The sequence below is a fragment of the Cydia splendana genome, chromosome 4, assembly GCF_910591565.1.
Source record: "Cydia splendana chromosome 4, ilCydSple1.2, whole genome shotgun sequence".
Taxonomy (NCBI): Eukaryota; Metazoa; Arthropoda; class Insecta; order Lepidoptera; family Tortricidae; genus Cydia; species Cydia splendana.
The window spans coordinates 12,607,174-12,633,687 of NC_085963.1; the positions used below are offsets into that span (position 1 = coordinate 12,607,174).

A 26,514-nucleotide genomic window follows, 5' to 3' on the forward strand; every position below is an offset into this window, starting at 1 on the left:
TCTGTTCCTATTATAGTAACGATAATTACTGTATACCATATTTTAATGGGTAAGTAACGGCAGCTATACCCTGCCGGAATAATCTGCAGGATCAGACTGGATTTGGACTGATACTTGGATATGGCATGTATTCAATATCCTCGACAACCGTCCAGGGTCCCGTTTCATAAGGGCATCTATCTACCTACACGTCTTGCCGAAAACTGCATGCAATTTGCGTTACATTGCGGCAGTTGATCGATCGATTAAACTCATTGCACTTATAGCCGGCAATAATCAAAAAAAGGCCTCTCTTTCTCACAAAATAAAGTTGTCAAATGTATACACGAGCCAGCCAGCTATTGTATGAAGTTTATCTCGCTATATAGCGCTCACAAGCGCTATAATTTGCTTCACATCGTTCTTCTTTTCTTCGTCGTTTCACATCGTTCTTCTAGATATCCCAAATGCCACATAGAAGTTTATGCTTATAAGTAAAGTAAAAAAAAATTCGGCATCCTATATTAAAACAAAATTAGCTAATGTATTATAATTTAAAGTAAATATTAAATGCGTTTAGGATTCGGATTCTTGCAATGGAATATTCGATCGTGAGTGGAACGAACCAACCTAGACTTCGTTTCCTTCCGAGAATATATTAAAAAATTGCTTATACTATAAATTTACGACAGAAATTGTTGTTAAATATATGAATATTTATATATTGATTTTTAAGTCTAAAATATCTATAATTTATATTAGTAAAATTAAGTTTACGTTAAATAAATCGTTACTTGACCGTATTAGGTGCCAACACAACAATCAACAAACGACAGCGCTGTTGACGTGCGTAAAGTGAAAGTGTCACGTCGGCCAATTCGCTGTCAGTAATATTTTTGTTCCGATATAATTTCTTATTGGCTGCTTATTGGTACGGAAATAACGCTAGTTTTGAAAAAGAGAAAAATAATAATTGTTACTTGTTTTATGAAAATCATCTTACGTGTGTAAAACAGTAGTTAAGGACAAGATATCTCTGATCTAGGTTATTGCCGGGAAAAATGGGTGTTAAGCCTGCAATTGGAAGAAAATCTAACAAAAGCCCACCCATATTTAGCCATGAATTTGTGATCCAGAATCACGCAGATATAGTATCATGTGTGGTTATGGTTTTCCTGGTTGGACTGATGGTTCAGGTACGTTCAAAGCAGTTGCCACGTAAGCCGAGCTTTTCGATGTTTCTTGAAATATTGTAGCATTTTGTGGTGTTATGGTCGTTATCTTTGTGGTTTTTGTTACAGTCGACGAGTCCCATCGCCAGTTTATTCATCAGTCTGCACCATAATGTTAGTGGCGTAGAGCCTACGAGAGAAAACCCTAAGGGTGAGCCTTTCTCGTACGAAGCTGGTTGGAAAGATTCCTGCGCGGTGTTCTTCTACTCGCTCGTGTGCATCGTGATGCATGCAATCCTTCAGGAATACTTCTTGGACGTAAGTTGCCACCTATACATTTATATTCTAGTTACCTTGTGCATTGTTCAATGTGTACCAACTTTTTATCTTGTTGTAGAAAATATCAAAGAAGTTCCACTTGTCAAAATCAAGATTGAGTTCGCTGAATGAGTCTGGTCAGCTGGTTGTGTTCCATTTGGTGACCTTGCTATGGGGAGGTGATGCTATTCTTCGAGAAGGATTTGCATTCAATATTTCACAGCTGTGGGATGGTAAGTTTTACTTCATGTTAAATTTACTACTACATAACCCTGCAATGTGACAAAATATAGTTGAATTATCGAGAAGATGGAATTGCATTTGTAGTGGTTGTATGCTGATAGTACAAGAAAATAGAAAATTCAAATATAGAATGCCTGTAAACAAACAATACTACTACATATGCAATTCCACACTCTCGATGATTCAACTATACCAAACTAACACAGCTGGCAATTATAGTTGCAACACTGCATTCATTATCTGTACCATTTTTTCTTCAATCCTATTTTGCAAGATTTTAGAAATAGTTAAATATCAGAATTAAAAACAAACAGATTTTTAAAAAGATTTTGTTAATCATTTTTTCAATAAACTGGACAGATCAGGGATACATTTTTGGCTGAGATTAGTTAAATGTTTAGAAACATTATCTTTTTCTGGTTCTTAACATAAACACAAATACTTAAATGAAGAAGCTAATACATCTGCCCCAATTATGTAACAATCTTCTCTCATTTTTCTGTTCTATTTAGGAAGAGGATAATATTTTTCTAAGATAAAGACTTTCATGATCAGGCATGCTAGCTCCACAAAAAACAGCTGATAATTAATATTTGTGTTATATTTTTTTTCATGTTCAGGCTACCCGAACCACCCAATGAGCTTCCTGCTGAAACTGTGGTGGATTGTCCAGGCTGCATACTGGATCCACACTCTCCCCGAACTGTACTTCCAACGCATCAAGAAGGATGAGTGGGCCGGCCGTATCCGACAAGCTCTCATCGCGTTCACTTTTGTAGCTCTGGCTTATGGCTTCAAGTAAGTTTCATATCAGATTCCTAACTAAGTTAATTAATGTAATCAGTTAAACCATATCTCTAATTGTCTTGTGTAATTAATTACAGTGCACATTTACAAATGTGTACTGTTACTAAATTGAATTTGTAAATAAGCTATGTTACTTTCGGTTCATGTTGTTGTTGAACTGGACAAATTTAACATTATAATTGATGACTTACTGCTGTTTTAGGGTTCCGTACCCAAAGGGTAAAACGGGATACAACAAACGTGATTTTTTTGTCGTTTTATGCGTAAAGGTACGGAGCCCTTCGTGCGCGAGTCCGACTCGCACTTGGCCGGTTTTGTGCGTAATGGTACGGAACCCTTTGTACGCGAGTCCGACACGCACTTGGCCGGTTTTTTTTAAAACAGTGCACACTGCACAAGAATCAATTCATAACTACCCAGTATCATATTATCTGATATAACTTTTCAATCCTAATACTGTTAGGACATTGAGCTGTAAGAGCAAACTTCTTACAACTATATAAAATTTGCTTGGACTTTATGAGGATTAAATTTTGTGTCCTTTCTGTACGGTAGTATGTACTATTATTTATTCTGTGGTATTGTTACGTAGATTCCAGCGTGTTGGCGTCAGTTTGGTTGTCCTGCACTCCCTGGCCGAGTTCGTGTCACACGCCTACCGCCTTAACGTCATCCTGAGGGGCGAGCGAGAGGACTTCATCGAGAAATGTAAGTTTTACACATGTTTGCACAATACTGTAACTGAAAAACTCCCGTGAGACTCGAGCATATTAAAATTTGAGTCAGATTTGGAACTCTAGACTCTCTAGAGGATGTCCTTCAAAATAGATCAAATACTGCCGGTGTTGCTGTCGCTCAACTGTCAATCTTGCATATATATCGCTGTTCAGTCCTCTTATTGTTGTTGGGAGGGCTCAGAACCGGTTTTTTTAAATCCCAAAATAGTCCAATATTTTTAATTATTTTATGCTCTTTCCGTAGGACTGAATCATGAAATTAGGTAACAACTTCGTATTATTAGATTGACCCATCAAACATGAAATAATAAAAATAAGCGAAAGAATGTAATAATACCGGTATTTTTTTTATGAAGAAAAAACCGGTTCCGAGCGTTGGTTGTTTGTGCAACTGACCCTAAGTTGTGTAATGTCGTGCAGTCGGGCGGCTGGTGAATGGCTCGGTGTTCGTGCTGGTGCGGCTGGCGTCGCTGGTGCTGGGCGTGCTCACGTTCTACTTCGGTCTGGCCGGCGCCGCGCCGCTGCTGCTCCGCGTCGGCGCGCTCTCGCTGCTCGTGTCCTTCCAGGTATTAAACTGCACCGCCTACCACAGGGTGTTTTTAACAAGCTTTTATTAGGTCGACCCATATGTAACTAACTATGTAATGGAATCTAAGGTAACTAATTTAACCATCTTCCAAGGATCGTAGCGTCATGAAAATTGGCAGCTGTATGTAGTTCTGGTACTGTCGAACTGATCTGATGATGGAGACAGGAGGTGGCCATAGGAACTCCGTGATGAAACAACGCAACCTAATTGTGTTAGGGGTTTTTAGAATTGTCTCGATGAGTATTAGTTGTCTGTCGTAAGAAAAGTACAGTCAGCGATAAAAGCTTGTACCAAAAATGAAATTTTTGCCAAAAACTTATTTACAGTACACTTTTTTCGGTCTACATCAGACCAGCCAAAATCTATGAAACAGCCAATTTTTATTTCGAGGTTGGGCCTGTTATAAAAGCAGGTGACAACAAAAACGCATGATAAAATTACAAACAAAAACACCCTGTATAGTATATAATAACGACCCACTGTCCTAACACTAGGACGTAGCACACATTTGTAAATTTTATTCTATCTTATCTAATTACATTCGAAAATTTGACCATGAGGGCTGCTGTTAGTACTTTTTGACGAGAAGAGAAACGCTAAGCTAATATGTACCTAAATTATGTTTTTTTAACAGTTTTAAAAGTAGGAGTGATAATTTATATTGCCGTGGGTAAAAATTCATTTGACATATAATAAAAATTAAACATGAATAATGTATTTTTACTTTTAAGGTTTACCTCATGTTCAACTTCATCTCTGAAGCCATGAAGCAGAGGCAAGAGTCCCGCCAGCTGGCCCTGAACAGGCCCAAAAAGGAAAAGAAAGACAAACCTAAAAAGGAAAAGGGTAAGATTATTATATCGATACCTTTGGGTTCAATTGGCGTAAAGGACATTTTGGCGAAAATTAATTATATACCATATAATGTATATATATGGTATATAACTAATTTTCGCCAAAATGTCCTTTACGCCAATTGAACCCAAAGGTATCGATATGCCTATAATAGTTATTTAGAATACAAGTGCGGAAAAGAGGAATTCGAAACGAGTGGCGATAAATTAAAACACGACCGAAGGGAGTGTTCTAAATCGACATGAGGTGCGAATTACCTTTTCGCACGTGTATCGTACAACGGTTTTTGACATACGCACGAAAATAGGACCATATGTACGTTTTACAGTACATATGGTCCTATTTTCCCGCTCTAGTGCGTAAAATAGCACTTTTCGTGCGATGTCAAAAGTTTAAAAAAAAAAAAAAAAATAAATAAAAATAAAATGCATTTATTTCAGACAAACATGGTCCATATTTTGTTAGTACATCTTAACAATTTAAAAAACTTATAGCTAAGGTTAACTTAAAAATAAACTTAAATGACTAACTTAGGTACTAATGACAAATGCAGAGAGGACCAGTGCCTTATCAGGCCACTGTCCCATCTGTCAGCAACAACGGCCAGGAGACTGTGGCGGCTGTCGCGCACCCTGCGGAGCGTCGCGGCGCAGCGCTTGCGCAGTGTCGCGTGGAATCCGTCCACATGAGCATCAGCGAACATGCCGGACGCACTGCAGTACCGAGGCAGCCGCAACAGTACCCTGAACGCGTCATTATATTGTACGCGCATGGCGTTAAAAGCCCTTTGCGTATATCGAGTCCACAGGCTGCAGGTGTACAGCGATGTACAGAACGCTCGAAATAATGTTATTTTTACTTGCGCTGTACACCGGCTGAACCTGCGAGCTATCATATTGGCCCGCACGGCCAAGGCCCTCCGCTCCCTCTCGATATCAACATGAATGCAAATCGAATGTTGCTCTCATGTTGATTAAAGGGCCATATGTACTGTAAAACGTTGTACGATACACGTGCGAACAGGTAATTCGCAACTTGTGTCGATTTAAAACACTCCCTTCGGTCGGTGTCGGTCGGTCCCAAACATTTCCTCTTTTCCGCACTTGTATCGTAAATAACTATTTTCATATCGTTTCTTAAATGTCAACCATGGTATTACAAGGTGTTAATATTTAACATTATATTAAGTGCAACATGGACCACGAGACAAATATTAAAATTAACTCAACCTATAGAAAAAATAATGCTAAAATTGAGCTAACGGTCTGCCCTGCCAGTTGCTAAATAAAATAGGTATACTTAGTATAATATTAAATATACTATTCTATTGTCAACAGTAAAGAAAGCGCCCGTCGAAGAATCCGATCTGCCAGAGGTTGATCAGAACACGAACAAAACTCTAAGGCAGCGACAAGCCGCCGCCGCCAAGGCCAAGTGAAGCCCTCCTGGTAGCCCATAGACCTGCACTTCCGAACCGATACGCCGAACGGCCATCACTCAGCATTGACAATTCGACACTGACATGACAAAATATTTGTTGTAGTAGAAAACATTGTATTGACTGATTATTAAATTGCACGACGGGACTTAATCGCGTATTAAGTTTTAAGATTTACCTCTGATGTTTCGATGACGGCGTTGTCCCCGTGGTCTCGGAGAAGACTTAAGTCGGTGGTCGGAGGTAAATCTTAAAACAAATACGCCATTAAGTCCCGTTGTACAATTTAATAAAGTGTAAAAATCGTGAAAGTTTAAATCAGTGTATTGTATTGACTGTTCCTACGCGACCCAACGGTTATCTCTGTAAAGTTATACCATGACATAATTAAACGTCGCAAACCATTTGTGGGAGATATTTTTTAAAGGTTTTGAGAAGTGACGACCATCTGAAGTGCACGTCTGGGCTTGATCTAGTTCAATGAAGGTTGTCCTCATCCTGTCGTATCTGTCTTTCCACTACATAACGAGTCTTTCTTTTTTAATCTTCCTATATTCATGTAATTAATAAACAATGTTGTGTTAACAAGTTAGAGCACAAAGTATATCGATATTTGTTCAACTATACCTGGCTGTACCTACTGATTTTTTAAAATGTATCACCAACCATTAACAGAAAATTTTACCCCAGTCGTGATAATAATAAATCAAGATTTACTCGTCAAGAAATATGTTCTGTTGAGTTGTTAGGTAGGTATATTCTACGTAAATGTGGCGTTAATTTTCTCAAGTCATGATTTGGATAGCAGAACGTACTGTCATATAAAAGTATAGTGGATACAGGGTTGTAAAATATCTCCTAAAGTGTAAAAATAAATGTAATAGGTTAAAATGTTGTTTATATGAATATATTGATAAGGATTACGAGGTACTGTGTGTTCAACACTTTAAACGGAGGAACTGCATAATTAATTTGCATTTTTAATATATATTTTCAAGAATTCCAATACTGAGTTGTTTTAAATATATTCGTAATTATTTTTGTAATGCGGATTACTTTTTATTACATAAGTTCTTTTATTTTTGTGACTATTTATTCTGTAACATTCGAAGTGGAAATTGTTTTGGTGCTCTTGAGATTTTAATTTATGAAAGGTTTTAGCCTTTGTAGTAGATTGCTCTGTTGCCGACCGCGAGCTCGCTGGGCAGCATTCTGCTACGCCAGAGATTGGATCCATGTTTGTTGTTATGTATGTGAACATTGTGAACTAAAGCATAAATGAAATTATTCTTCCTAATGTGAAATTTGTGCTCACAATTTATAGTTATTATTTTAACATGAATTGTCAATTTTAAAAAGCTTGATGTTATTTTTATTTCAGAATAAATTTTGTAACAATAATGTAAGAGTTTTTTGTGCCCCTATCTGACGGGTTTTGTCGAATTTCCCAGTATATACGCTACTCAAACAAATACAAAAATTCTGTAGAGGTGTAAAAGCCACAGATAATGGTCTCTTGCGTCAGCATTTAAGCCGGGGCAGAGGCAAGACATAAAAATAGATTGCATTTTGTAGCGACTGGCGGGAGCATGCACCAAATCGTGAAGAGTGGCGGAAGAAAGGGGAGGCCTTTGCCCAGCGTAGGAAATCAAAGTTGGCTGCACAAAAAATAGTGTAACATATATGTCCTATTACATGTAGGTACCTATCCATCACCGTATGAGTGAATTGCAAAAAAATTGTACATAGTTAAGCACCTGTAGTCTAAAGTTAATTCATTCCATTGTGTTACCACAGTTAAGCCATTTCTATTTAAGTTAGATGCATGAAAGTGTGTTAGCGTATGCTATAGTATAGACTTATACAAGGTGTTTGGTACATCGTTTGCCAAATTAAAACGGCAGATAGGTTGAGTCAATTGCTATCTTCCCAGGCCTAGACATTTTTAATTTTGAGCACGTTTTTTTTTCAGCTCTATGCCAGTTTTTCGTAAATTTCAAATTTTTACTTGCACAGTAGTAAAAAAAACCATGGCCAATTTTTGAAGTGAATACTTCTTTAGCGGCGCTGTGCACTTTTTGAGGTGGGGAAAAAATGATGAACTCGAGACAGCGTAAGGCGACGTCTCTCCTCTCTTTCTACCGCACGGTGAAAATGTATGCCTGAGCCTGCTGTTTCATGTAGGCGGCGCAGGGCGCTTGCGTGACTTATGTTATGTGTGACGGACAATGTCATTTTTATTTTATTTAAATGTCATCTAGTGAGTTTCCCTCAAACTGGTATTAATATAACGGTAGTACCAGTAGTACCCACAGTGATGTGCTTAGGGGTTTCAAGTAATGCGACGATACAACGCTAGATGGCGTTAACCTCAATTATACATAGTGCAGACATTTTGCACTATATGGCCCTGTTATTAATATTTTGAGTTACAATGTCGTTAAGTTTTCACTTCTGCCGGCACTGCAACCCGTTGTTTTTTTTTTCTAGGCATGAGTAGATAGCAAATGACTCAACCTATCTGCCGTTTTAATTTGGAAAACGATGTACCAAACACCCTGTACATGTACGAATTAAGTACAATAAATACAATACAATACAATTTACATAGTTAATTTTAGACAGACAGAGTTTTAGTTAGTAATACAACAATTATTAAATTTGTAATACAACAAATAGGTACCTGTACCTATTATGTGCACTATAAAAGTAATCTGTGACTTCCCGCGCTATTAACTTATGCAGTTTAGTATGTCCATATCATTTGTTCTTTGTATCTTTATTTACTTACGTTTGCTTACGTTAATAATAAATTAAAAGCAACAACCGACCATGGAAGTATCTACCAACTATAAAAATCTATAATCATAGCAAATAATTTGTGATAAGTCATTTGACTACTGATGATTTCCTAGTACCTACTAATAACTTACGTTGGGTGAAACAATGGGACATACATTTTTAAATAGGTAGTTTACTAGGTACGCAACTAGATAAATTAATCTTAACCACCTATTTTAGTTAAACATAGGTAAATATACGTTTTTATGTATTTGGATTATTTTCCGGGTTCCACGGTTAGGTATTTGTACCTACATATTTATTTAGATATATATATGTATGTAGCACCGTAAAACTTTAGGTAAGTAACCTACTGAATTATCTCGTGCCACACTAATGGGGGTGGAAAGTCATGTGTTTTTATGTTCGAATACCTAGTTCCTAAAATAGTCTGTGCGGAAAGAGAAGAGTCTTTGAAATGTAATGGGGCGCAATACATTGAATACATTACACGACTCTCCTTTTTCCGAACAGACTCTAGTGGCACTTCACACGCAATTTCAAAGTGCCTAATAATAGATTGCGTATTTTCTTATTAGGCACTTGCGCCGGTTACTAGATAGTTAGACCTGCAGACTTGATGTAGGTAAGTACATGCATTGTGTAAAATTGGAACCAACGGCAGGCGTGGCTCACTCCGCGATTTCGTCGCTTAATTTGCTACAGGTAGCTAAAAGTACATCCGTTCCACACCAATTTTGGTGGCTAGCCATAAGCCGCGCGTGGCGCTGTCGCCACCTAGCGGCCATATCTGTCCATCGTAACAGACGCGTTTTGTTAGAGAGTGAGTCTTCTGTACCTAGTACTATTATTTATTCTGTGACAACGGTCTAATATGGGTTCAGTTACGACCATGATACATCATGGTCGCTGAACTGAACCCATATTGAGCTAACTTACAAGTAAGCGTCGATTTCTAACTATTCGGGTCCATAAATTACAGTTGAACCATTATCAAAAAATTGTATCGTTACAAGATGACCCGCTGTACCTAATTATAATTACACAGTAACCTAGTAGGCACGAAGTGGGTTTATAGGCACGCACTCTAAAAATCACAGCCGTGGAGATGACTCCATCAAGCTTCATTGCTGCCTATTCAATTTTACGATATCTTTTCGCTGGTAACCGTTACTGTAGGTAAGTAGCGGGCGTGCCGAGCATGATGCGCTTTCAAAGCTTTGGACTGAGTTATATCTAGGTAGCTATATAAAAGTGAGGCAGCGGAGCGCCCGGCAGTTCCTCCACAGAATCTGTCCGAGTCCGACGTATCAACCTTCACCATGCAGCGGCTAACCTTGTTTTTACTCTCGGCGGTGTTGGCTGTCGCTCTGGCAGGTTAGTGCCCTTTCGTTTAGTTTTTGCCGCCGTTCGATGCGACTGTCACTTTTTTTTTTACATTGGTAACATCCGATACGATCGAGTTTTTTTAGCAACTTGTCCTTATTTGCCAAACAATAGGGACGACTAACAAGGGAACTCGCGTGAATGTCGTTGATTTTCATACTTTTGGAAACCTGGGTCTGCAATAATATGTCTGAATATTAGGCGTGAACTTTCACGAATCAAATACTATAATTTCCGATATCAAATGGATGACTCACTTTAGAAAAACTCTTCGTCTCAGTCGTTTCCTCGTGGATATTCATTATCAGACCACTGTTCTGACGACAATTGATAAGAAGTTTTCGAAATTATGCTAGTAGGTACTTAAGTAGTACCCTTCTTGAGCACCCAACTATTTTATTTACGTTGGAGTTGCTGTGTACCGAGGAACTTCTAGTAGTAGTTATTTTTTACAGGGGCGAGGGGTTATAAGCGAAAGATGCCAAAATTGACCACGAGCGTAGCGTGTGGTTACAAAAGTGGAATCTTGAGCATTGCGATATTTTCAAAAGGCACGCACGAGGGTAAAACAAACTTTGCTACCGAGTGAAACACAACACACCAACAAGAGGAAAATACTAACTGTAATAAAATGTTACAAATTAAGTCCAAATGAACGCTACTAAATATTTATCATTCAAAATTATCACTTAAAAGTAAATTCTACCATCTAAACATGAGGAAACTTTTCATAGGTACCAAATGTTAGCAGTGTACGTAGGTACATATTCCTAAAAATATCTGAAAAACAATTTAAAATATATAACTGGGCCAGAAAACTAAATAAAAACTAACAAACAACTGCTAATAACATTTTAATTGACAAAATAGCAGAAATGTTTACACAAATAGAATTCAAAAATTCTACCCATTATTAAAAGAGCTTTCTTAACATTCCCTTTTTCTCATTTATTGTGGTCTCATTAAAAGCCGTCGCTGACTGTACCACTTTGATGAATTCATGCTGTCGCCTTCTTGCCGATTAATATTTATTAAAAGTATTGTGGTTACACAGCTTTATTTCATCGAGTAAAAAACGAAAACGCTTTAACAAGCATCACGACAATTGACAAAGCTTACAAAGAGATTAGCTATAGTTGTACCAATGCAAGCTTGACCTCCGATCACACAGACTGGTCTGCCATACCGAGATCAAATTATACAAGAATTTGTAGAAAATCAGATTTGTGAATAGATAGGATCGAGGCACTCACAAGGTTGAGATCATCACAGTACGTAATTCATCTTTTATGTTTAAGTTGATGCGACGACCTTACCCGATCGTGACTAACTTTATTTTCGATAATCAACAAATTGGTTGTTGATTTTCTATATCCATATATGATTACATACTTTGGTTTAATTGGAGGCTCTTTAAGATTCGTTATGCGGAATTAACCAGGGATTTATCAAGGGTGTGGTAGGTATACAGGGTGTCCCTAGCCATTGGACAAAGCCGAAATGTACATGTGCATTAGGGTACCTATTTAGAACCAGTATACAAAGTATCATAACAATCGGTGTAGCAGTTACGAAGATATTAACAAATTACGATTTTTTTACTTTGGAGCAACCTGTATGTGTTAGTAGCTCCTGAGGTATAATAATTATAATAAATAGTATGAAACCTTCTTCGACCGTTTTGATTATCTTTTTTATTTATGACATTAATAAGATTCTGACTTTTGACAAATGTCATCATTTCCGCACATTTTCAAACAAATTGTCAAAAGCACTGCCAATGATTAATACAGTATGTTTCTTTTTGTTGTCGATTATTAGATATAACTTTTGTTTGATAATTTATTTTTTTATCTTTTGTTCTTATTAAAAAAATATTATACCGTTAGAGCATTTCTGAGAAGTAACCCTACGTGGGATTTCAGGGTTTGGCCAATGGCTAAGTATTTATTTACTTCTTTATGGCACATTACAAGAAAATAGAAACGGCGGACTTAATGTATGTAGGTATATAGTACTAGTAAACCTACCTACCTTGCTGAGATCAATATTAAAATATAAATAATGGATGCACATGGTTCAAATCAAACCTACACCTACATAAGCCGACCGAGTTGCCGCCAGAATGTACAATCTACTGATGTTTGGAAGAAAAAACAATGGTCCCAAAGACCAGAATTGAAATGCCCCCTTTTAACTAACAGTACCTACCCGTAACGTACTTTCTTAAGAACGACGTTGAACGGCATACTGCACTCGGAGCGCAGTGAAACAATGCATGTACTGTTACTACGGGTGTGCATTCCTGGCAGTGGAACCAACAATAGGTACCTACGTAGGACTGTGCGCGTGCTTACTACACTGTTGACTTGACCCAGCTCAACACAAAGTCATATGAACACCAACAACCCGACGGTACCTACATTCAAAAACTGACTGACTTCACAAAACAGTGTGCTATCAGTTTCTAGGCAAAGCTGTGCCTTTAGAATCCCATGACCAGATCCTGACGTAACGACAAAAGGAACCAGTTGTAAGACATACCTTTTAAAGAAATAATATACCCAAAGTATTGTTCAGCCACAAATTGAGATCCGATCCATTTTGAAATCTCTGCTTGATGAATTAAAAGGCTTTAATTTATCCACAATTTAATCCACTGTCTTAAAACCGCCTACATTTTTATAAGTAAGTATTCGTTACTTCGTTCACAATAGATTACTTAAATTAAATTGTACAATTGTAGTCTATATAAAATTATGTACTGATGTAAATTCCAGAGGGCCAGTACTACGTGCCCCGCGCGTACTACACAATCGACCAAACAGGGCACGCGTCGGTGCCCGTGCCCCTGCAGCGCCTGCGTCGGTCCTTCTACCCTTATCCCGGCCCTGGATCTGATGCCAATGCCAACGCTAACGCCAACGCATGGGGAGGTACGTACACACAGTAACTGATGCTTTACGACCACCATAATACGTAACTCTACATCTACGGACACTCTACTATTTCGCATATACATATGTATTAGGTACGTAACAATAGCATTAAAAAGTCCTGCTTTAGCAATGCTAACTAATGCGAATGCAAGGTAGGCAAGTATTGTTGTTCTATAGGTATTAATAGATACCTAACTGTAGTCTGTAAGGTTTTTAGCACAATAACTGCCCAATCTACTACATAGATACTAGCTGTTAAAAAGGAACGTTTTTTCGTTTTACAAAAATAAAGTTTTAATATCAGTCGTATTTACTTACGTATTTTAAAGTCAAAGTTTTAACGCATAAAAATATTATTAGCTCAACTTTATTGAAGCCGGAACTTTACTAATCACCGCTAAAACGCGATGGGTGATTCAATCAAGATGACTGAGAATCATGACATCGCAATAACATTCATTCACTGACCGGTCGAGGAAATCCTTGATGATTCGAAGCTAATCTTAACCACGACTTTCCTATTAATTAAAATGCCGTTTTATTTATGTATCACCTGTCGCGGTAGTTACATACTCGTAACCTACTGACATTTTCTTAATTGGAGGTAATGATAAGACATGGTGAATTTTTTTCACCAGCCATACTCTGCATAGTAAAGTAGTAAAACTTTTATCATGAGCCTAATGCCGAAATCTCGAAAAAGAAATTTGGCTGTCCCATAGAAATCATTTTAAGCCTAGATAAAGTTATCATTTAATTTTGCAATCACAATTGTTTGATCATCACGTGCTTGCTCTAAATAAATACCACAAACATAACTGTTTGAAGTATACTCGTCTTGCCTTAAACAACGGAGCACGTCCAAATGGAATGGAAACGGAATGGTAATTTATATGCACAAGTAGTAAGTAGTACTTAAGTAGTAAGTAGAGCATCATCGACGTGCGGGACAACCACCATATTCTAATCGCTTTTCGAGTACCTACTTGCCTCACATCTGTCTCAGGTAAACCAGTATAAGTGTGAACTTGAGCCCGAATCAAATATGCGCGATTGAAGGGTACAGTTTGTACTGTTCTAATGATATGAATTCTCGACTCTATTCTATGCGATCGCAACACGGCCATTATTCTGTGACACGACCAAGGTGTATCGCCGCTGGCGCCGTTCGAATAACGGTCCTAAATCACCCATCACCCGCCAATGCGCAAATAGAAAAAAAAAAAACGACCAATGAAATCATTAACTACTTTCCTAAAAAGTTTGTCATAAAAACTAGTGTCAGCTACTTGAAGATCAATCATCCGTGACGAAACGTGAGGAACCTGCTTTTCAGTAGACACCCAAAGTAGGTATGCTAACTTAAATAGATTTCGTGACTCTACCACATTGTCATTAAGTTTAGAATGGCTCAATTCGTGGTACCGTAAACTGGGGTTACTTTGATTCGTGGGGTAACATTGATCATCGATTTTTAAACTATAGCGAATACGTTTCTGAACCCTTTCATCATCTATTTTTGTTAAGCATGCCAACCACATCATAAAATGTTTAAGTTCGCGTTCAAAAATCAACTCCCTATTCCTCAAAAATCGATGATCAATGTTACCCCGCGAAACAAAGTAACCCCATTCTATGGTATTATTAATATGTAAGTTCAGCGAACTATAACAATAATACCTAGAACGACAGGTGGATGGTAGACCAACTACCCAAATATATGCTGCCTAATATAAAGTACACACAAAAAGGTACACAGCTACTTATATTAAAATATCCATGACAATGCTTATAAATACAATTTAAATGCAGTATTAAATAAAATTTTCTATGGGACGATAACTCTTCGTACCTACATATTTTAAAATTTACCGCTTTTCTCTACTGACGGAAATGGCTTGATTATAATACATACCTTATGTAATCAAACAAGACCTAATACATACCTTTTTAAAGAAACGTGCATGTGGAGAAACGTGACGCGTGTGTGTGTGTGCATGTGTGGTGCGTAAATACTGTCCATGTACATTTCATTAGGTTTAATAAGAAAATAAAGTAATAGGTAAATAAATAAATAAAAAAGCTTTATTCCTTCCACACATACTTCAAACAAAATAAATACAGGGTGTTTGGTACATCGTTTGCCAAATTAAAAACAAATGACTCGTCAACCTATCTGCCGTTTTAATTTGGCAAACGATATACCAAACACCATGTATATAACATTAAAGTAAAAGATAACTTAAAAATGTGGGCCCCTTTCGGGTAAAAGCCTCCGGAAGAAAATAAAGTATTTGGGTCTAAATGAATAAAAAAACTGAAATGTTTAGTCAGCATTTTATTATTTTTTTTTCTATGATATAATGAAAATGTGATTTATGTCGTTTAATCATATTTTTAGTATCTAAATGTACCTACCATATATGTGACTAACGCTAAAATTGCTAGAAAAAAAGATTAAAGAAAAATTATAGGTAAGTACAGTCGACGTCAAAAATATGTTTACACTTTTGTATCTTACTCCTTTGTAATAAGGCGAAAAATGTAAACATATCTTTGACGTCGACTGTACCTGCCTACCTATTTCGTTTTTTTCTACAAAGAACTATAACCAACGTTTAGGGGGCTAACATTTTGCATATTAATTACTAATGTAGAGCCAGGGACGGAGGCCAAATGGATGATGTAATTTTTAAAAAATAAATTGCATTAAGCTGTTGTTTGGTTGAATAAATGAAATATAGAATAAATAATACATATAATACCTTTGTATAGTTTTATTTCTGTAAATGTTTCAAAAGTGCATCAATTTTTGTTTCACCTGTATAATTGCAACTTTTTGACGACGCTTTCTTTAGGAAAGTAGGTATTAATTCCATAATAAATTATTGACGAAAAGTGCTTTCTACGACTTTCCTAGATAATATATACCTAGGATGGCTCATTTTGCCTCGGCTGGGCGGAGCTGGAGGAGGCCACGCTGGACCGCGAAGAATGGAAATCCGTTCTGAGAGCCCTATCTATGTCCCTGATGAGGGATAACAGGATATCATCATCATGGCTCTTTTTGCAATCAAAATCTCTACCGGTACTATTCCAGTTACCTTAGCTTAGCATACTTAAATACATAATAGGTATACATTTTCTCGTCACATATTGCCCCACACAAAGGGGCCGGTATATGACGTTTTCGATTTAGACCTCACTTTGTAACCATAATTTGTTCAATAAGTGTTTAATAATTGCATTAAATTACACGTAAATTTGTTCACGAAGAAACCGTGTACCGACTCTTTGTGCCATTATATTTTTAATTTGCTGTTATTCTCTACAAATCGACACTAAAAGTATCAAAAAATCAAAATATGGAGTTCCGTTTGAGACAGAAGCAAAACAATTTTGTCTTTGACAGTAATTGAATTATTGTATGATTCTGAAAGCTAGATAATTCAGCTACCAATTTATTATCGATTTATATTTTTACTCACAAAGACAACACAGAAATTCAATCTCAAATGTAAACTTTCGAACAATTTCCATACATTGACGACATCACTCAAAATTCTTCTTCAAGTCAGATGCCCGTTGGGGCTACACCGGAGCACACGTGTACTTCTTCAAATGAAAATGACAGCTTGATTTTCTTGCTTTTGACAATTATATTGACATTAAATCATATACGCACACGAGAAAGTATACCAGTAGATAAATTGTATTTCAAAAAATAGGGTACATAAATATCTGCCTTCGTCTCATTTAAATTTGATTTGCTGTTATAATGGTTGAAAACCGCAGTAAACTATCTTAAAACAATACGATTACAGTCGAATTTAAGTATTATGTTCCTTCAAAACGCTTAAAATGAAAAAAGTTTAAAGACTCATCTTTACTGATTGGGATAAATTTTTATTATGCTGGTATCATTTTGCGTCAGTTTAAAAACGTATTTGACTTCTGTACGTCAATGAATTTTGATGACAATTGTAATCTTGTATTATATTATACAAGTTTTATCTTAAAATATTGCCTATTAACAGGAAGAGTTATGTAATTCGTATAAGTAATACCTGAAAGTCTTGTACCTAGATCTGTAATACCATGGATTGCGACGAATAAATGATAATGATTATGCCGTTCGTTCCGTCTATATGTATAATGCGTGTACGTGCTGTTCTCTGAAAGTACTAGCGAGTTTTTGCGGCTTTGGAGACCGAGATGAAGCTTACAGGCCAATGGCGCTCTAGTTATTGTTATGTATACCTATGTATCGAATGTTTTATAAATTACCTATAAAAAGCAATGTTTTATTTCGATTAGGTCTACATTTTGTGCATATTGCATATCTGAAGTATTTTCGTACTAAACTTGAAACTTTCGTTGAAACTAAATAAAATAATTATTCCAAATGTACAGTCGCCTGCAATTTATGTTACACAACGAAGGCCGCAAAAATATCTGACACGATCTTATTTGTAGAACCATAAGAACATGTCACATATTTTTGCGGCGTTCGAAGAGTAGGTACCGTCATTATCACCAACTTTGCCCGCTTTTTTTTTAAAACGAATTTCTCAAAAAACATCACATATGACTTTTTTTGCTCAGCACGTCCATTGTGATCAAACGCATCAGTTTATTTGAAAAAAATATATTTTTTACCCATTTTTTTGCGTTTTAGAGGGCGGGCAAAGATATCCGGGGTTTTCGCCAACATTGCCCACGTCAATTTGGTATTCAAATACAGCTCGTATGATGATGATGTCTAAGGATCACTTAAAGGTTTTGGGCAATCCTACCATTCCCTGTTAATAACTTAGCGATAAGTGTAAAAACTTTAAAATAAATTTGCTGGGCAATGTTGCCTACCCGTTTTTGCCCATTTCCAAATAAGGCTCGCCTAAGCATTTTACAAAGGCTAGGGTTGTCACTTTTGAGAAAATCTGTTACAATAGTTTAATGGCCAAAAATATGATTTTTGTTGTGTTTTTCATTCGTTAACGGGATAAAACATCTAAATAAAGGATAATAAGACAAATTAAATACAGTATATATTTATAAACTTATTTTAGTGTACAAACATAACCTTCTTTTACTTGCGAAGTTGGGTAAATTAGATGAAAGTGACAACCCTAATCCGTTTTTGGTGGTGGGCAATGTTGGTATGGATGCCAAATTACCGGATTACTTTGCCCACCGCTAAAACTTTTGTGTATTTAGGCCTTTTTAGTTTAAATCTCAATAGACATAATCTATGCTTCATGTGTTATAACTCAAACCCGGAAATATTTGTCAAAGGGTTCTCAATTTTTTCTACTTGCATTTATTATTTATAAATTTTTTGCCCGCTGAAATATACCCTATATTAGACAACTCGCTCAAATCAAAATTCCCAAGTCAAGTTATGCACAAGTTTGGTATATAGTTTTGTCAGAAATATAACCTATATTCTACTAAAAATAGCAGGGTGGCCATAACTATTATATTTTTTCTACATTAACGAATTTGTTTAAAATTGTCGTTTTGGGCAAAGTTTCCCTGGAGGCAAAGTTGGCGCTAATGACGTAACATATTATTGCAGGTGACTGTACATAAATGTTTCGGTGATTTTGAGATTATTTTTCAGGTTAGTTTACTAACAATCAAGTTATGCAGATACCGATTTCGTGAACGTATAAGTAGTAAGGTACCGCTATTGTTTAGGGATACCGATTATTTTTGAAGGTAAAACTATACCGGTTGAAATATAAAGATATTAAAATTACAGCAGGGACAACCATTTTTTATAGGTGTACCTAAACCATCATTGGCCGAGCGTTAGCAAAGGTCTCCGTTTCAGCTTGGGCAAAAATGCTTTTGTATGTTCTCCTTTGCAGATCACATTTCTCAACTGATTCTCGTGAAAATTTGTAAGCAGGTTCGATAGAACTATTCTGTTTCGCTTTATCCGCCAAAATGGAATTGCCACCTGCTGAAACTTTATTTATTTAAATTCCTATTGAATGGATTTTGCACCTTATGAAAAACCGTATAGAGTAGTAAATAACATTTTACATCTGACTTAATGACATCTTGTTTTATTCGCTTTAATTGTACAAAACGCGTATCTCGACAAAGCAATATTAGGTAGTAAAACCTCGGAGTAATTAACAATGGAGCCGCCATGTCTAAAATTTTCGGTACAAAATAGTCTGCCGTTTTTTGCGGGGGAGGGGCACATCAAATGTATAGGTACGTCATGTCAGATAAACGTCAGTCCATACATATGGTTGACATGTGGTTGACCATTGGCCGCCTTTTTTCGACAGAGGGGAACGCCTGTTAATGGCGGCTCCATTGTTAATTACTCCGAGAGTAAAACAGTCAACAATCAAATGAATTAAATAGGTACGTCACGTGCTCGGAGTAATTAACAATGGAGCCGCCATTAACAGGCGTTCCCCTCTGTCGAAAATAGGCGGCCAATGGTCAACAACTTGTCAACCATATGTATGGACTGACGTTTATCTGACATGACGTACCTATACATTTGATGTGCCCCTCCCCCGCAAAAAACGGCAGACTATTTTGTACCGAAAATTTTAGACATGGCGTCTCCGTTGGTTATATCCTCTAAGGTCACGTGTGACATGAACAGACAAGGAAAGCAAGATTAAATGCATTGTTTCTCTTTCATCTTTCAATGGAACGCTTTTACCCTCAAAGGAGGCTAGTGGTCAATACTAAACTAAAAGTCCAATCTTAAAAAAACATGATGGGTCACTGACCTGTCCCAGTAAAGTGAGGTAGTGTGCGTGAAGTGAGCTTGTGTGTGAAATGGGGTAAATTGACAGAATCTGAAATTTTACCCACCGCTACCGTCGCCTTAAAACGTGCACCAGGGATGTCGCAAGCTGATGAGCTAGTTACAATAAATATTTATTCAGAAGTAAAGTATGGTGACATTGATTTCAGGTGGCAACGCTAACGCGAACGCGAACGCCAATGCCGGCGCCGGGCGTGAATTCCCCGGCGGCAGCTGGGGCGTCCCCGGAGCATACGGAGCTGCGAAGCCAATGGGGTAGGTAACTGATTATCATTATCTCATGACGACATGATTATTAAACCGGTAAAAACTGTGTAGAAATTACCGGTAAGTAATTTTTCATAAGGTGAGATGAGGTACGACGAACACCGGGACAATAAGAAGACTTTGTGGAATCGTCGTGTTGTTCGTCTTGACCCGAGTATAAAAACTGTTCTTCTTAACCTATTTTACCTTACGAGAAATTTACCCGTTGCATTTCCTTATACAGAAGAAGAAAGAAAGAAGCAATCTTCTACCCACGAGAAGAAAAGTAAAGTATCAACAAAGATACGGCTCGAAGGACCACTTTGTTTAAATACTTATTTGCTACGTTACCAATACCAATCATTTATTAAACAAAGGATAGGTTACATATGGGCTCGAACAGTAGCCACAACATACCTATCACATTGACAAGTAGAATGAGTTTCCAGGTATAGTTAGTTAGTTAGTTTTACTGGGCATTTTCCACAAACGGCATCCACTTTGCCTATTTTGCGTGAAACGAGGTAGTCCTACTCTTAACCACCCCAGCTCCTCCACGAAACCTAGCAAATCTAGCAAGGACTTCAGGTTGCTAACTGCCTCCTTCAGTGTGCACGGATTCCCTAGGTACTTATTTGCTCCTGTATACTTCTACCTGTTTATCCCAGGGATATTACGCGAATTTTACAAAAACGTGGCCATTTGTCGTCAATTAAGCGATGGCACCAAAAAACTGCCTATTATAGAGTCTGTGCGGAAAGAGAAGAGTTGTAGAATGTATTGGATCATTTGGATCCCATACATTTAACGACTCTTGACTTTCCGCACAGACTCTACCTATAGGTAGGTCAAAGCATGTCGAAGTAGAAACCTTTGGATTGGCTTCCATAGTGCTGTAGAGCACTATGCGTAGATCATAATTCATAAAACATAAGTCTTAAAGTTCTTAGCCCGCCGAACCATATACAAGGTAAGCCTGAAAGATAGATTAACATGGGAAATCCTGAAACTATATATGACAAATAGGTACCTAAATCTATTAAGAGCTACCATCAACGTGCACACTAGCGCCACTGCTAAATAATCTTGACTATTTAAATTTAACGATAGGTATTTAAAAAAGGGGACCGCTACGTACTATATTGTGTATTTAAGTACCTTTTGAATACATCAAAATAGTTTTTATGTAGCTGGATTCGTCGATCTAGGAACTCAAAACAAAAACGGCCGTTTAACTTTGGAGACAATATTCAAAAGGTACTTAAATAAATACACAATACAGTACGTAGCGGCCTCCTTTTTTTTATATCTATCGTTAAATTTAAATAATCACGATTATTTCGCAGTGGCGCTAGTGTGCACGTTGATGGGCTCTTAATAATCACTGCGTTGAAAAATTTTCAAACCCTTGTATTAAATAATTTTGTCCTTTTCATCATCATCATCGACCAGAAGTCCTTTTCATTTCGATAATTGATAATATAAAAGATAAGGAATAATTGAATAAATGTTACCAAGAAACCTATCTGAAATAAACAGAAAATGGTTTATATGTGGCTATCCATCCTGTGAATGTGTGTGTGGATGAATAACAGAATATTTATATTGTTTTGGACCTCTCCCGGCGGGTTAGGAGTTAGGACCATTTAAGACTTAAGTGACAATGGCACTATTCCATCCAAAAATTATGTACAAACAAACAGCTGCTGAGTGATTGAAAATGTCACAGGGATCAGTCCGCGTAGCCAACATGCCAATCGCTTACGCTCCGTATAGCGATCGAAGCGCATCTGTCACTGTGCCACTAATATGGAAGTGATAGAGAGACACAAAGCGTTTAGTTGGCGTAGCAATATCGATTGTCACCTTGGCTAGGCCGGCAGTATTCGCCGCGAAGAGTAGGTTTTCCAATTTAGCGTTACGGACCTTATGCGTGGTGGTGAGAATCGATATTAAGATGTTTTGACACTGACAGATTGTTAATGTCACAGTTATGGTTTGCCAATAATACATGAATAATACTCGTACGTAGGGATTAACGGCCTCAAATCTCATTGATTTACACGTTGTGGTTATGAAAGGTCACACGCATGGGGCATGGGATATACTTACCTATAGGATTCGTCAACTAACTATGCCAACGAGTACATCATTATAATATAATTATTCATTAAGATTAAAGGGTTGGTTGCATAAAACCGTCTGTCATCGAAAGAATTCGCTAAATTTTATTGTAATATGTACAAGTTAAGTCTCATAGTTTACTGCTGAGTGATGTTAGTCAGCCCATCAACTGTGGTTGGTGCAACTGGCCTTTAATCTCATGTTTATCATTGTTAGGCCTTGTATCTAGTTGCAACCTGCAATCGATAAGAATAGAACCGATAAGTACATTAATCATCTTCACCATCAAAAGAACATCAGTGACTAATTTGCCCTTTTTGTCCATAGGGCCTAGCGGGCGAGCGACATAACTAACTCCGGTGTGGGCCATCCTGAACTTTTCCACCAGCTGCACGCGCCGCGCGCCGCCGCCCGCGCCCCGCGGCCTACCGTGCAGCTGCCGGAAGACCACTTTATTGTATCTAAGTTGTTACTAATAAAAAATGCATTTTGAAATGTTTAATTACTTCGCTTTTTCTCCAAGGGGGCGATTTTTGAAATTCGATCGCTCGATTTCGTCACTCGGAAATCGGTGGAAAACGGCGAAATGCTAATTTTTGAAATACGAGCGATAGAAATTTGGAATCGAGTGGTATTGAGTATTGCCCACTCGTTTTCAATTCTATTAGTAGAATTTAAATGCCTAGTAGCGGAGATATTATTGAACGAAATGCACGAAATCGAGCGGTCGAATTTCAAAAATCGGCCCCCTGGTCATCGTAAACTGGATGGGATATTCAGTTAACTGTTCATGAACGAACCGCACGCGCGACACTGACTCCGATCGTCATACCTTCAAAGAAGCAAGTCTTACTTTGTAAATTAAATAGCAATTACCTCCAATCACACTGTTTTTTTCTGGGAGCGATCTTTGTAACAAGGAAACTGGAAAACGTAGAGTACCTACCTACTCCTAAGTTTAGTCCTAGAGAGTAACCCTAGTCCTGAATTTTATTACTTTTATTAGATATGACCAAAAGCATAAACATTGGAATTATTTAAATAATTGTTACATACCAATAGCTTATTTACATAAAGCGGATTCCAACGATATTATGATTCATACAAAGATAACTGCGCTGACCATTCGGGGCCCCGCCACTTGACTGTTTCTGCGGAAATCCGCGTCGCCACTTGACTACTTTTCGCGATTTCGCTAACGCCACTTGAACCTCAAACTATTCGAGGCGTCAATGTCTTATGTCAGAACATTAGTTTGGTAAATAAACAATAAACAAGTAATCTGAAAAAAAAAACAATAACTGTATAACAAAGTACAGAAGTCATTTTCCCAAGAAAAATCTTAATAGCGTGATTCAGGGGTTCTACTATACGGAACTACATCTTACATCACATAGCGCTTTCAATTCGTATACTAAACAAGACTAAATGCGAATTGATTTGTGTCCCCATATCAATGAAGGTACTATTTACCTACCTAATATGCTTCGGTCAATCCTATCACAGGGTCTAAAATGTCTACTGTCCTACTGAACTAACTAAATAACTAACGGATGTTAGCAATAACCGCAAAACGCAAAACTAATAAGTTGATGGCACACATTACTCACGTAAAAACGGAGGTGCAAAAAAATAAACAAAAAATAATCATGTTGCCGGTTTTTACAACAGTTACCTACTAGTAATACAAGTTTAGGAAATACTTCGATATAGGTAATTGTCGGAATAGGCAACAACCTTGGTAGATTCTGATAAATTCATATTTTTCAATTAACATTCATATTTAATTACTTAATGAACTTAGCCATGTCTATAGAAATAAGGATAGCCTTATGTTTTTATACACCGTACCGAATTTACTTTTAAAATACCACTCGAAGCATACTTAATTAATTGTATTATTAAATAAGAAATTGAAACATTTTTTTGTGTGCACCTGCACAGTGAGTAAGTACCTATTACCTATAGTACCTATGTATGCTTAAATACGTACGACTTACATAATAGCGTCGTAGGTAATTTTACGAATGAACTTCATATTCCATCTTTATAAATAAAAGGGTAAGGTTTACTCGGGTAATTCCGAATGTCGAAAACTGTCGGATAATTCCGAAAGAGACTTTTATTATGATGGAATTAAGGGTGATTTTCATCAGAATTTCGGAATTATCCGACATTCGGTAATACCCGAATACACCTTATAGTGTAGTAAATAAAGGTAGTGGACCCCGCAGTAATTCCTCAGCCAGAAAAAACTTTACAGTATGATAAAGTATCAATAAATAAAAAGTATTGTATAAATTTCCAAAGAATAATAATAATAGAATTAAAGTAAATACCTAAAGTCTTAAATCGTTAATATCTTTTTACAGAAAAATGCTCCGTTCAAACTTTCTTCACCAGACATATTCATGTAACGTATTGCAACAATATATGAAATATCAAAAAAAATATCCCAGCAGAAATACCAGTATTAATAAAATATAATTTTTTGGCGTGTCCTGGACCGGAAAATTGCTCAACCTAATTTTTACACTGGAATGCCATTTAATTGCCGTTTTATACCTACAAAATGAAAATCTAAAAAATTCCACTCTCAGTTTTTAATAGTTCTATAATACATACATATGGGTACGCATTTTTTTTTGGATTTTTTTACCCACTGCGCTAAATTATATTCTAAGATCATATAAGAAGAAAAAAATGACAGAGCAATTTTCCGATGAAAATGAGCGTCAAAAAAAGGAATTCTCATAAAAAAATATTCTCATGTTTGACAAAAGTTTTAGATTTTTTTCTAGTATCACATACTGATACAAATAACTTATTTTGTAAAATAATTTTGGACTGAGGAATTACTCGGTTCAATATATAATCAGATTTGTGTTTTTACCTAACTTAGGAGTGTTTTTTTTTTGGATATTTATGTTAGTCTCGTCTCATACTATACAATAACCAAGCTAAATTTCATCGACTGAGAAATTAATGCATGGGTCTCCATACAACAACTTGCTTCATTTACTACACTATTAATTGAATGGATATTACAAATTGAATAACTATTGCTCAAGTCACCTTTTGTTCCGTAATCACATTAACAAAACGTGGACTTGACTTGGTATTGAGTTGGTTTTGGTATGTACTATGTATAGTCGGCACGAATGAAATTGGCAACGTTTCTATTAAGTATGTATGTCAATATCTTACACTAGCAATTCTTGTATAGGTATATATAAATATACTAAGTAATAGAGTATTTTCAACAGCCCCGGTATGACCCGACGTATGTTCGGTGCAGTGAACGGCGCCAACTCGGTCTCTGCCAGCTCCTCGGTGGATGTCGACGGGGAAGGCAACGGGTCCTACGACGTTTCCTCTTCAGTTGGCTATTACTAAACTGAATCCTATGAACAGCGAGTGCATGATGGTTGAGCTTTTATCCGACGTGTTTTAATAATTATTCGTAATAAATACGAGAGGGATGCAAGATACCTACGATAGAAGATAAAAGTGCCTCCATCAAAGCCGACTGTATCTACCGTATAAGTAGGGCTGACTGCAGCTTCAATTCCTTAAGTTAATCAGGTGCCGTCAGCCCTATAATGTGGATACCTACTTACAATTACAACGACAAATGGCTTCAGAATTGTTTTTCTGTCTTAATCCTAATTATTCGTTACCTAGTTTAATATTTAAGTTTTATTAATCTTACCAATTACTGAGTGAAAAGTCCACTCTTGACATAATTAATTTACTATTTCGTACATACCTAAACAAAACGTGTAGCTAAAGTAACTTGCTTTCGTTCCTAATGCGAATATAATTTTTGGTTCCTAATGAAAACTTAATCCACAATTTAATGTGTGAACTTGTGTGAATAGATTATATCGCTCCTTGAGAAACACAGTGTCATTAAGCGAAAAACGTGTTTTTTGGGTACAGAGCTTTAAAATTTTCGAAATCTTCAAACGTCTAAAACTGCCGTACTAGAGATAAAAGAACGAGTTTTTTGCTATATTTTGTTAGATTTTAAACTAATCTTGTGAGTCATTTGAGTAAACTGTGTTTTTTTTGTTT

General features: G+C 36.8%; 3 protein-coding genes across 4 annotated transcripts in view; 2 read left to right on the top strand and 1 right to left on the bottom strand.

Annotated features, from left to right (window-relative positions):
- The window catches only part of LOC134789917 (uncharacterized transmembrane protein DDB_G0289901-like), a 77,613-nt gene that overhangs the window by 23,322 nt on the left and 27,777 nt on the right, over nucleotides 1-26,514 (bottom strand). The gene's annotated exons all lie outside the window — the stretch shown is intronic.
- LOC134789885 (translocating chain-associated membrane protein 1) lies at nucleotides 814-6,232 on the top strand. The gene is made up of 8 exons (XM_063760559.1): nucleotides 814-1,175; nucleotides 1,281-1,469; nucleotides 1,549-1,702; nucleotides 2,333-2,510; nucleotides 3,112-3,227; nucleotides 3,677-3,822; nucleotides 4,577-4,691; nucleotides 6,038-6,232. The coding sequence occupies exons 1-8, from the start codon at nucleotides 1,041-1,043 to the stop codon at nucleotides 6,136-6,138; spliced, it is 1,134 nt and encodes a 377-aa protein (XP_063616629.1). The 5' UTR covers nucleotides 814-1,040; the 3' UTR covers nucleotides 6,139-6,232.
- Nucleotides 10,168-25,848, top strand: LOC134789503 (uncharacterized). 2 transcript variants are annotated; one of them, XM_063760081.1, is made up of 4 exons: nucleotides 10,168-10,317; nucleotides 13,107-13,262; nucleotides 20,217-20,322; nucleotides 25,704-25,848. In XM_063760081.1, exons 1-4 carry the CDS (start codon nucleotides 10,263-10,265, stop codon nucleotides 25,831-25,833), a joined length of 447 nt encoding a protein of 148 aa, XP_063616151.1. In that variant the 5' UTR covers nucleotides 10,168-10,262; the 3' UTR covers nucleotides 25,834-25,848. The 2 variants fall into 2 exon arrangements, with proteins under 2 accessions (XP_063616151.1, XP_063616152.1); XM_063760082.1 differs by lacking the exon at nucleotides 25,704-25,848 and adding an exon at nucleotides 22,765-22,939.